This window comes from Callionymus lyra, chromosome 19, assembly GCF_982586985.1.
Source record: "Callionymus lyra chromosome 19, fCalLyr1.hap1.1, whole genome shotgun sequence".
Classification (NCBI taxonomy): domain Eukaryota; kingdom Metazoa; phylum Chordata; class Actinopteri; order Syngnathiformes; family Callionymidae; genus Callionymus; species Callionymus lyra.
Genome location: NC_141836.1, coordinates 12,808,540 through 12,821,716, shown reverse-complemented (window position 1 = coordinate 12,821,716; position 13,177 = coordinate 12,808,540). Strand labels below are relative to the sequence as shown.

The following is a 13,177-nucleotide window of genomic DNA, read 5'->3' as shown; positions in this document are numbered from 1 at the left end:
TGTGTCTCAAATCGCATACTAATCTTAGTATGCTAGAAGTTAGTATGCATCAGTTTAGTATGCATACTAACTAGTACGCAAATTCTCCGCAAATAGTATGTCTCAAATCAAACACTGCTGCTACACACTAACCGGAAATCACATGACAGCTTCTTCTTCTACTTCTATTTAACGATGTTTCAACCAGCTGTTTGAACGCAGCACGTATTGCAACTTTGGAAAAAGAAATAAAGAAAAAATATGAGAATCTAAATAATCGCGAGATATTTAAGCTGGTATCAGCAGCGAAGACGTGTTTATCCTACTGCTGCTGAAAATACACATTTAAGTATATGAATATATATGCATTTATATATGACGTAACTTCCGTTTAAAACGTCACTAAAATGGCGGCTGTTTAGTATGGTTAGTGTCCATCGAACCATGCTAGTTTTGTGGGCGTGTTAGTATGCCAATTTAGTATGCATCGCGCACTAAATTTCGCATACTAAGAATTGAGACACACTAACGTACTAAAAATACTAACTTTTAGTACGCTAGTATGCGATTTGAGACACAGCACAGCTGTCCAGGGTGTCCCCCCTTAAGCTTCCATTATAGCCTTCAATTAACTTTTTTGTCTCCAACTATTGTCCTCCGGCAGGATAGAAGACTTCCTGCAGTCCTACCGACACTGTCCCCTGGGTAATTTAAAACCTTTTTGTTTCCTTGCACTTAATTTATATTTTTAATGCAGCTTTAATTTTTTTTATATCTTTTATACCACTGTCTTATTACATTCTCACGTAAACTTAATTTAAAATATCAAATCAATTGGTTAAAACTCATCAAATCATTGTATTTGGCTCAACAAAATTCTTTTTTTGTTTGTTTAAATAGGTAAATGTCATGACAAGAAGCAGGACCGTGACTGAACTGAACAGTTGCACTCGCATGAAAAGGTAACGTCAAAAACTAAAAAAACTTTTTCACATTTTCTTTCTCATTTCCGTTCCTGTAGACGTCAGCGTCCATGTGTAGCTACTCTCTCGCCGGCGACACAAAAAACGCTCCAGAACATGATGTCATTAGTCAATCGTTTGGATGTTTCCGTGCAGCAGGAGTGAAAACTTCATCCATCATCATCTGTGCTCGGCCCCCGGAGGTGTCGGCTGACGAATGGATCCACGAAGTGATGCAAGCTGTCGACACGTTTGACCACAGTCCAGAGGAACACACGGGGGAAACACAGTGACTGTGGTCATGAAGAAGAAGACGACGATGGTGGGGATGTTAAAGGCCATGGATGTTGCCAGTGTCGTTCATCAAAACCTGCTCCTCGAAAAAAAGAGTTCTTAAAAAAAGCGTGTCAGAGCTGCTGCAGACGTAGAGTTGATGGCCCTATGTTCCTAAAATATCCAGAAAGATACCCTGCTTTTATTTTGAAAAAACAGTTGAAAGACACCAGCAGTTCATCCCCCTCTTCACCCTGAGAGGAAACGCCGTCAGCTCTTCGTCCTTCATGTTGGGAGGTCGTAGTTTCGGAATTTAGCGTCAGACCAGGATGTCGCTGCAGGTTTCCGTCCTTAAATGTCTGCGCATCAATAAAATATCAATAAAATACGAAGCCCCCGGTCCAGGCCTGTGTGTGTCACACGGTTTCTTGTAGGCAGAGGGCTTCCACGGCGTTACTGGGTCCCTGGGCGACCCCCCCGATGACGACCAGCATGGAGCTGGTCTGGACAAGGGCGGACGAGCAACGTCCAGTGGGCATCGGCGCCACGTATTCCCAGCGCCGCTTCACCGGGTTGTAGCTCTCCACCGTGCTCAGTGGCGCCGGCTCGTTTCCTGTGAACGGTTAAAAAAAACAACACTTTTTTTATAATCAGTTTCGACTCGAATGTGCAGCTACGATATCCGACCAGACACAACAAGTCGGATTATTTCTCATTCCTTTCGTGAAGAAACGACTTTTGAATTTGAGTTCAAAATTCAAAAGCCGTGTGTGTGTGTGCAGTGGGGTTGGATCACAGCAGGTGGTAAACAGCTTTATTGCTGATAACGTGAGCGAAAAGTTTTGTGAAAACTATTGTTTGTAAATCCAACTTCAAAGTCTCAAGTTATGATATTTAGCATAATGACTCTACATGTCACATGACTTTACACTGATTTTTAAATGTCAAGAAGTTATTGCTTTTTACTCCCTAATGTTGATGTCAAAACACATAGCAGACGTTGGTATGTATTCAAGTATTATTCATTCATAAAATAAATACATTTATTTACAACATTTCCAAAAAGCATCTTTCCAACATAAGTTTCCAATTGGACTTTTCCAAACTTATTTATTTCATTCTATCCTCATTGTTGTTCTCCTGTCGATTACATCCCTGGACCCAAGGGATTGGTGGATATTAAGCCCCGCCCCTATCGGTAAAAGGACCAACAAATTATTTTGACAGAGGGGTGGAAACCAGATTGAAAAAATGTACTGCAACTTTTCATTCAAATTTTTACCATCAAATGATAACGTACTTGTTCACTGTGTGTTACTGTGTTCAAAATGTTTTATATTTTTGTTTTCTTGTCTAAACAAGTAGGATCTGTCTCGCCTGCAGTTAATACAAAATGCAGCAAGAATTTCTGACCCGCTCTAGTAGAAGAACTCACATTTCCCCGATGCTTAAAACACTGCATTTGCTTTTTCCTAATTTTCTGGGACTCCTGTGTTTGTCTTATGCGTCTTGGCCTTTTAGAGTTTTTAAATTAGTTTGTATATTTAACTGTGTATTGCTTTTGATTGTTGAAGTGCTTTATGACCCTGGTCTAGAAAAGGCTCTTTACAAACAACTATTACTTACATACTGTATAATGAATCACTTAATTTTGGCTCTCCTGGCGCTCCATACATAACTAGCCTTCATTACAACTGCATTCTTGTCAGTGTTGCAATGAAAAGGATCTCACGATAAAAATAAAATGTCAATATCCTCTTATATAACTCGACGGAAAAGGCTCATTGTACGACGTTGATTTCATCTCCATGGCGATGTACTTGATATACACAAGTGGGAAGTCTTGACTCGTTTCCTGCATAAACATCAACAAACCTGCAGCGTTCTAAACACTGAATTATTCTCTTCTTTAAAAATTCTTTTGAAATATTCTCAAGATTGGATAATACGAGTGAAGAGATATAAAGGTACTTCGGCAACTAAGGAAACTCTTATCTGAGAGAAAAGTTTGTGGAGTGCATTCCCGGGAGCAGCTGAACGTTCACAGGAAGAGGAAAAATAACTTGATTTGTTGCACAGTGGGTGTGAATTCAACAAATACATGCTCAGCTTGAAGACGCAATTAAACACAAACTGTCAGGGAAGCAGACCAGCGACTCACAGAGGGAAGAATCAGGTGCTGGAACGGCTTTTATCCACTAAAAGAATTCAGTTTTGGGCCAAACAAACCTGAAAATTATCCGATTTGAGTCACGCAGAGATAAGTTTAGCAGCATCAAATGTTGGCTCGTGTGGTGCAGACGTCATTATCCAGGAACAAAACGCCTTTATTTGTGAGCAGGAACTGGTCAGGATTGTATTTCTTCAGATTTTGGTCGTTAATTTGAAGACTTTTTGGGTGTTGTGCAAATGTTGCTGAAGGACACCGGGTCAATATCCGACTAATAGAAGGTCCAAAACAGTTTTAACAGCACATTTGTTTGACCAACGGTCGCCCAGTCAAGGAGAAAATGAACAGTTAATGAATTAAAGTGACCGAGATGTTATTAGTGCCGAGACTCACATGGTTTACAATGTGACCAACATTTCAATTAATACATTCTTCTAGTTTAATTTCTCAAACTATTCTGCTTTTACAAACAAATGAGAAGTGCACTTTTTACAAAATAGTAAAAATACACTTAAAAACTCAATGCCGAGAAAAATGTTGAAAATTATGGATTTGGTCTGGTTGTTTTTTCTTTATCTTGCTTTTATCCTTTTCTTTACTTATTCTATAATTTTACTTCTGTTCTTTAATGTATTTTATTATTATTTTATATATATTACTTATTTACTTTGTTATTTATACTTTTATTTATCAGCAAAGTTACACTTGACTGAATATTTTCAACCTGGTTTATGCTATGTTGCTCTTTATGATAAGAAAGAATAAACATAACAAAAAAAACAAAAAAAAACGAATCTTTCTAATTTTCACAGAATTGAAAATCATAAACCATTTTTAAAACTTGATTATAAAGCCTTGTCTCACACATTAATAAGAATATAATTTTAATGTCCACTAAAAGGACACATAATTAAATGCATTTTATTACATTAGAAATAAATTATTTCACTGAAAAATACTTAATCAGCTAATAAAAGAGCTTTGTGGGAGTGAGATGGTAAGAATCTGTTGACTTTCATTTTAACAAATTGATTTTGTGAAAGTCTATTAAAGGTTTATAACATTATACAAACAATAACCCAAAAATGTAGACACAACCTGATGATGACTTGAAACGAAGTAGTGAAATACAATTATTTGACTAATATTTGCTGCCATTTAAAAAATTATGTTATATAAAGCTGACCAACACACACTCACCCAAACCACCAACTGCGATGACTCGTCCTCCGAGACAACCGGCCACGAAGTCCGCCCTCTTCTCCCTCATCCTGGACGTACGGCTGGGCTTGATCCAGACACCTGTCAATCATCAAGATGATTTTATTAATACAGGATCGTATCCCTTTAACTCTAGAGTCACTTAAAGACATTATTTGTTCTGTTGCAACATGACTACCTGGAAACAGATGATAGTTTATTGAGCTTTTTCTTTAAATAAATCACGGAAAATCGTCGCTTTAACAGATGAAATCATGGCAGCATCGGTATTTAGTGCAGCAGACTAAATAAGTGTCAAACACGTATGGATCCAAATGTCACTTCAATTACCTACACGGCCTCTTTACAACCACCCTAATCGTGTCAAATCTATTACGCTTCCCTCGAAGTGGATCACGAAAGGTCAGCGAGAAATGTCAAAATAAATGACCATCATTATCTATAATCAGTCTGTGAGCATCTTTCCGACGTCTCAGGAGCTCATTTGAGAAATAATCGCATGATAATGTCAACTTTTTCCTCAGATTCAAGAATAAAACTTAAGGATAAACTGACTGGAAACTTTTACTTAAACAAAGAATAGAAATCAAATCTGGTTTAAGGTAACAGGTTTTACTTGCAAGTAAGAAAGAAGAAAACAGAGTTTACATGTTTGTCTAAATTCTTTCTGAAACACATAGCTGTTAGTTCGCCATTATATCTTCTTAACATTTCTCTCCTCTGGTCTGGAAGCGTGTTCAGGAACTATCAGTAGATTCTGATCCACAGACCTCAGAGCCCGAGCTGGGGTGTAAGTCTGGATCAGATCGGTGATGTAAGGAGGAGTCTGACCATGAATAGATCTGAAAGTAAGAACCAGAATTTTAAAGTTGATCCTGAAAGAAACTGACAGCCAGTGAAGAGATTTAAGAATCGGAGAAATGCGAGTTCTTCTACTAGAACGGGTCAGAATTCTTGCTGCAGAGTTTTGTATGAACTGCAGGTGAGACAGATCCTTCTTGTTTGGACACGAAAAATAAACTGTTACAATAGTCCAAAAGAGGAAACAAATGAATGAATTACAAGCTCCTAAATTAAGAGATTTTTCACAGTTGAAACAGTTTTCTGCAGTGTTGAACTAGAGACTTTGTCAAATACAACACCCAGATTTCTCATGTTGTTATAGCCATCTTAAATATTATTTTAATTCCAAACAAAAATATGTTATTGCACAAATACACCTACGAACAGGAGGCTTAAATCTGGCTGCAAAGTCAAAACAGTGTCATTCCATGTTGCCTTTTCGGTTGTGTGTGTGGAGGAAATTCCTGTGTGTGTGTGTGTGTGTGTTCTTCACAGCTCCTCATGAAGCTTGTGGAGCAGAAAGCTGCCAAAAGAAAGAAACGATTCCTGCATACAGAGAGGAAACGTCCCGGTGAATTACCTCAGCGACCTTAATCTGTAAAGTGCCATCAGATGATGTAGTCTGACGAGAACACTCGGCTGTCGGATTAGAACCGCGGACGATCCCCGGAAGGAAGAACTAAAGCACACACTGTTGTGATGTGCGAGGCGGGTGTGTGTCCGCTGGACTCAGCTGGACGGAGAGAGAGAGGTGCTTATTTAAAGCCCTCGATCGATACTCTTCTTTATGTTCCGCTGGACAGCGAGAGCTGCCGACACATCACAGCGAGATCACACACCTGCTCACGTTTCAATTTTCAAACACTTGCTTCAATGAAAGTCATCTTTGACGGACAGGTTTTATCTTTTTCCATCGTGTCCGAGCGTCACTGGGTTTGAGGTGAAATTCCAGAGACAAACGACAGATGATTATCACTAGCAAACCTGATTAATTTAGGAATTAACAAATGTATAGGGGTTAAAAAAGGTACTGAGATACAAAAAGGTATTTTATTCTTTTGGATATAATTCTATTTCAGACCAGACTCATGAGTTCGAGACCAGTGGTTCCCAATCTGCGGTCCGGGGACCAGTCAATGAGATATTTACTACCGTTATCGTTTCATTTTATACAATTTAATATAATTTAGTTTCTATACATTTGTATTGTCCGAAATGTGTTTTATTTTGAAAAAAAACCAACCAGATTTTCTCTGAATTAACACCCTTGAGATCCATTTTTCTTTACCTGGTCATACCATCTTTGTTTTTAACGTTTATCTGAAGATTGGTCCGTAAATAAAATACATTAATACAGTCAGTGGTGCGAAAAAAAAAACAAGGATGGAGGGCCAAATTTGGCCCAACCAAATCGTTTTATGTGACCCACTGGATGTTTTTTCCTCAAATCAAAGTGAATCAATATTAATATAGTGACCTATAAAGATGTTTAAGATAAGTTAAGAGACAGATTATAATGGGACTGCAATTATACAGCAGCTCCAAAAAAACAGTAGAATTGATGTTGTAGTTTCTTGGGGAAAGTATAACAAACGTGAACATGATTAAAATATGTTGTCCCCTTGTGTCATTGAGTCTTAAACCCATGATTGAGACTCAGAAACTTGGCTTGTGTTTGCGAGTGTTTTGGCTGGTTTTTGGTGAATCCTATGCATCTAAAGCAACAGTACATTCACAAAGCAGCAGCTCACACACGTGCTGCACTGCAGACCAGCAATGTTTCTGCACTGCAGCATCTCCAAGTGCTCCGAGGACTCAACACGGCCGGTGTTACAAGTGAAATACGGTCGACACAAAGAAGAATGTAGCCAATATAGAGGTTTAAAATGTAGACGCCAGTCTCAGCCCTGGGTTGACAGGAGAACACAAGGACAGAGTGTCTGTTCAAAACTCCCACCGAGGAGGACATTAAACAAATATTTCCTTTCCTTTAAAATATGCTGTGCCAGCTGTGTTGACACAGTTAAGTTAAAATAAAGTGGGTAGGAAAAAAAAACCCTCAGGAGTCTCGGCCTGTTCCGCTAACAAGGTTCCTGCTGCTGCAAAACAAAGTCATTTTTTTGTGGAGTTTCCCTGCATTCCCGTCTCACTCAGGGATGAAAGACGTTTCTCGCTCGTGGATTTGCATCTTGGAAGGACTTCTGCCGTCTCGGGCGTCGTGCACGAGGCAATCGCTGCAATGCAGGGGTTGGATTTTCGCCACCGGGGGCTCGATTACGAAGATCAATACACTAATCCACATGTCAGATCAGGATTAAAGCGCGGCGTGAAACCGAGGAGAGCGTTCGGAGTGCGAGGGGTCGCCGCAAGGATATGTGGACGCCCGAGTGACCGGCTCGGGTGGAACCGTTGAGCTGCTCATCCGTGACATGACTGTACATCAGCGCCGTCAAACTTCATCACACAAGGGGCCAAAATCTTTAATCAGTGTAAGTCGAGGGCCAATACATTTTTTTTTATATTTACCAAACAGGAAGTATGACTAATATTGACGTTTCAATCGTTCTCAATTATCTTAAAAATCTCAAATCCCAAAGAAATGGAGAAAGACACAAAAACAGCAAAAACGTATAAAAACATTGACACAAATGCCCAAAAGAAGGATGTTTTCCTACAAAAATACATTTTATACTGTCCATTTTTCCCCATTTCTTCCAGCTTTTTTCTTTCATTTCTTCCTTCATTTTGAAGGTAAACATTTCCATTTTGTAAATTCCAGAAATCATATTCATCAATTATTTTAATGTTAGCGTTTCCTCCATGTAAGAGTTCCTGGAAAAAAAGTTTTCGTAAAAGCCACAAACAGCATTTTTTATGAGGTATTTTTCTTCCTTTACTTTGGTGTCTAAAGATAAGTTACATATATACATATTTTTTAAAGTAAATGGAGATTTTAATCCAGAATTTCAACCATTTTTTAATGTACTTCCTCCTAGAATGTAGTTGTTTTAGGACACAGCTGGAAAATATTGTCACGGTCAACATCAATTTCACCAGCAAGGTTGGGATACAGACAATAAACACTGGCATCTTTATAGGTCACCATATCAACAAGAACAATAATCTACGTTGATTTAAGGCAACCATCCAGAAAAACGAACACAAGCTAAAAAAAATAGGTACTTGTTACTTCGAGATCGAAAATCAACTTACAAATCGATGCGTTTTAACGTTTGTTGTTACTACAGTTGGTTGTTGATCGCTGAAATTACTGCGCAAACATCCCGTGAATGCGTTTGTCCTTCATTGACGAATCAATATGAATATTGTGAGAGCGAGTCGTTCAGATCGTACATAATGACCGCATTATTGAACCCCTCATCATTACCCAGGATCACATGATGCTGTCGAATTAAAAGTTTAAACTAACTTTTGACAGGAAAAAACTGTATGTATACAAGGTTTTTGGATTAAAATGAACAAATACCATTATAGCTTTTATATTCATCTCAATTTAATTCGATTTAAAAGTGCCAAATGATGGAGCCACAGATTGAATAAGACTATATAAGAGATGAGAAAAAAAGGGGTGCGAGCCAATCACAGTGAGCGATGGTGGCGAGGAACGACTTCCATAAAGGATCAAACAGATGGAACAGGAAGCAAAACCACGCTTCCGGCTGTTCGGCTAATATATGCTCACAGATGGAAATTCTATAACAGAGTCTCGGCGTGAATTTGAATGATTTAAATTCTATAAAAGTCAATAAAATAAGAGGTGACAGCAGGAGATCGCCCCGAAGGCTCTTGAACATGGAACTGACTTGAATTCATAGTTTGTCTCATATTGTTTAAATGTTAAAAAACTTTATTAATACAAGTATTCTTCATAAAAATATAGTGTTTTATTGAATAAAAGTACAAAATATAGGGAGTTGATGATCAAGTAATGAATTGAAACGATCAATATTTCTGAAGTCATCTGTTGCTCTCGTAAGAATTAGTTTTTTATGTTTTTGATGGAAACAATCACAGGATGATATCAGGATGAAAAACAAAAGTCAGTAAATACTACTCAACTGAAAATTAATACTATATTTTTGATCGTATCTTATCTAGATCTTTAATTTCCTTCATCTGAACTTCTTCACTGTCCTGCCGCAGTCGTCCATGTCAAGCGTGTTTGTGGGCGTTCACACCGAGTCTGGTTATGCTCAAGGTTTCTGCCTGTTAAAAGGAAGTTTCTCCTCTACACTGTTTTTCCCTGGGAATTTTTTTTTCTCTTCCCTTATCTATTGTTATTTAAACTTTAAACTGCTTTCTTATGATTTGACACCTTATATAAATTGAATTGAGGAGAACAGAAAAGTGTTTTTCTCACGAAAGAAAACTGTCAAATGGGTATCGTTCTGCTTTATTTTTGTTCCATTTGAAATAAATTAAATTCTTTTGTCCACTGTCTCAGGTGTAAAACGTTGATGGATAAAACAACTTCATACAAACATTATAATTGAGACAATATGATCGGATTAACTAACATTTGTTTAATAGCCAAAATGGACCATTCCCTAATAAACATTAATTCATTTAATGTATAATTATTCTTTATTTTAGGTGAATTTACCCAAGACAGGTATCATAACTCTGACCTGCAGTTCACAACTACACTTAATCGACACAAAAAGTACAATAAAAAAATAACAAAATGTAATTAATAACTATATAATTAAGAACATGAGTTTAAGTCAAAGGTTAAACTTAATATATATTTACCAAACAGGACGTACGAGTCTAATTTTCACAAGTCGTTTCATTTTTTTTGCGACTCAAAATCCATCTATTATCCCCGCTTTTGTTCTCCGTCTCCAAACTTTTACTCGTATTGTTGACATTGATCATCTCTGTCACTTATCTTACCTTAACCACTAGCATCTTTATAGATCAACTTTCATTTCGAGACATTCTGTCAGGCCACAAAAAAAAAAAAAAAAAAAGAGTTGAGAAACAGTTGAGAAGAAACAACTAGAAGTTGAGTCACCAAATCTCCCTGGTTTATGAAGCTGCTCTGCTCCGAGTCTCAAAACGATTACCATTCTCCTCACACTCTCCTCTGTCTCAATCCCTACTTCATTTTCACTAAACACACTTGAGTTTGTCCAGAACAAACGGATCCTTGAACCGACTTTGATGGGTGCTTTGACCTCGAGAAGATTTACAAATCACTTCATCTCTTTCATTCCATCGGTCTTGAACGACCGTTTTGTCATCAGCACTTGACCAGACTCTCTGTTCCATCCCTCCGCGAACCCGACGGCTTCAGTGACCAAACATCTTGTTAGCCGCGACGCCGCAGTCAAGGTCGCGCCTCATTTTACATTCAACACACTCGCGCTGATAAACTCGGAGATGATTGCATTGCGTTTGAACAACTGAAAAAACAAGTCAATTCTCTGAAGCACTTACGATGGAGTATAAAGATGCAACCGAATCAGTTTTTGCTTTAGAGTCAATTATTAACAGAATTATTTTTATTGCCATTATTAGTGGAGCGTTCCACTTATTAAGAGTTTGCTTGGGTACATAAGTGCAGCCTTAAAAATGAAAGAATAAAAATATAAATTATACCTAATGAGTCATTGTTGAAATCATTACTATAGTTTCCATTTAAAAAATCAAATAACCTTTGACTTCAATTTAACTTCGTAAACAGGAACAGTCTTCATGAAAATGACATGCTAAAGTCAATTATTCATCTTATAAAAAGTCGCAGCATCTAACTTTCAAATTAAACTTGTACTTCCAGGATGTATTATTTATACAGTAAAAGTGTTAATGTATAATGGATAAACCATTGTTGTTTAACTTCACATTAAAGTGAAAAATACATAAAGAAAATCATTAATATTATAAAATGAAGTCATGGTGGAAGCATCTAACTAGTGAATTTAAAATCGAGCATGTTTTAGAATATATATATATATATATATATATATATATAAAAGTGTAAAAGTAGACTTGAGTAAACGTAATGCTGAAATAATGATTGTAGTTTTTGTTTTAAAAAAAAGTTGATTAACCCCTAGCTTTAAAAAAAACAAAACTGCATAATGAAGAATTAATTCAAAAAGGATATTAATCTTATAAAAATGACACTTTTTCCCTAACGACATGATTAAAGATCTAATTTTTAAATTAAAAAATGTTCCAGCATGTATTTTTAGATTTAGACTTCCTTTTATTGTCATTGCACAGAAAAACAGTGAAACTGGCAACGAAATTTTGTTGCTTGGCAACCGTTAAAAAACACAGCATAGAATGAATGAATATAAAAAAGGTGAAAAGATGAAAGTAGACTGGCTAAAACATTGTTAAAATCATTATTATAGTTTTTGTTAAAAACGTGATCAACCCTAACCTTAAAATGAACTTCAACATGAACAAAAACAGTCGTGATGAAAAAACCCTTTCAATAAGGACACTTTTAATCTTATAAAAAAGACTAAATAAAGAGTAAAAATAATGCTGTCAGATCATTTATTTTATACAGAAAACACAATTTTTCAAAAAGCTTTGGGCTTTTTATTTATGAAACCAACTTTTGACTGAAAAAAGACGTTTAAATCAAGCAATTTGTTCATGGGATCAACAACAAAATAAAAAGTTCACTTTTAACCGTTTAATTATCTTTTTTGTAGCTTATTGTCTTTTTAATGCATCAAATATTGATTGAAAGTCTCTTGAATTGAGTCAACATCGACTAGAATTTTAATAGTTTCTTTTTCACTTGTTTTAACCCAATAGAAAGGATAGAAGTGAAGATTTAGTGTTTTATTCGTTCTCGGCTCCATCCTTTCTTCTCAGTGTTGGCTTCAGCCTGTAGCTCGGACTTGTGGCTTTAACCTTCGGAGTGCAAAACCTGTGTTAAAACCTGCTTCTGGGCTGGAGAGGGTTTTATCATTGACTTTAATTACATCCCAGTGATTCAAAGGATGTCCTCGGTGACATCATCTTGCAGAATAAAAAAAAAAAAAAAGGTTCTGAAAGACACACACCTGAACACAGCGTGTCCAACAACACCGAGCACAAAGGTAATCACACAATTACAGTGTCGGTTCGCGCATTAAAAGGTTTTCCGCGATCGTGGTGAAGCCAGATGTTTGTCGCCATGACAACGGACCGGAGTGCACATGACTGAACAGGCACCAGAAGAGCACTTTTGGTAATGAACCTCATGATAAGCCTCGGCTGAAGGACGGAGAATAAATGAGGGAGAAAAAGGGGAGAGTGCGACTGAACCCTGTCTGCAGGTTTAATTAATAGTCGTTTTTCAGGTCTTCACTGACAGATAAACACAGATATAAATATGGAATGAATCATGAACATCACACTCTATCTAACGCTCATGTGATCGATGTTTAGTACGCATCATGTAACCTGTCAAACTCACGGTCTGGGGGCCAGATCCGGCACTTCAAGCCATTTTATGTGGCCCACGGGATGTTTTTCTCAAAATCAAATTAGATTAATGTTGATATCTATACCTATAACGACGTCAGTGTTTAGGATAAGATACATTATCTAATAGTAAAAATTATGTTTGGAATTTTCGGTTTAGGGCCACATTTGATTATGGGAAAACGAGTGGGGGCCATATAAAAATGTCCAGGTTAAGAAAAAAAATGGCTAACTTTTTCCACGGACAACAGAATTAGCGTCGCCACCTTGTGGT

The 13,177-nt window shown here is 37.1% G+C and overlaps 1 protein-coding gene across 1 annotated transcript in view; it reads right to left on the bottom strand.

The window, feature by feature from the left end:
• Positions 1-360: 360 nt before the first annotated feature.
• klhdc8b (kelch domain containing 8B) overlaps positions 361-13,177 on the bottom strand; it is a 76,219-nt gene continuing 63,402 nt past the window's right edge. Inside the window, exons 5-6 of the mRNA XM_087781246.1 lie at positions 4,585-4,686; positions 361-1,827 (exon numbers count right to left, since the gene is read on the bottom strand). Coding sequence (XP_087637372.1) covers positions 1,631-1,827; positions 4,585-4,686 — 299 coding nt within the window. The 3' untranslated portion in view covers positions 361-1,630. The remainder of the gene's footprint in view (positions 1,828-4,584; positions 4,687-13,177) is intronic.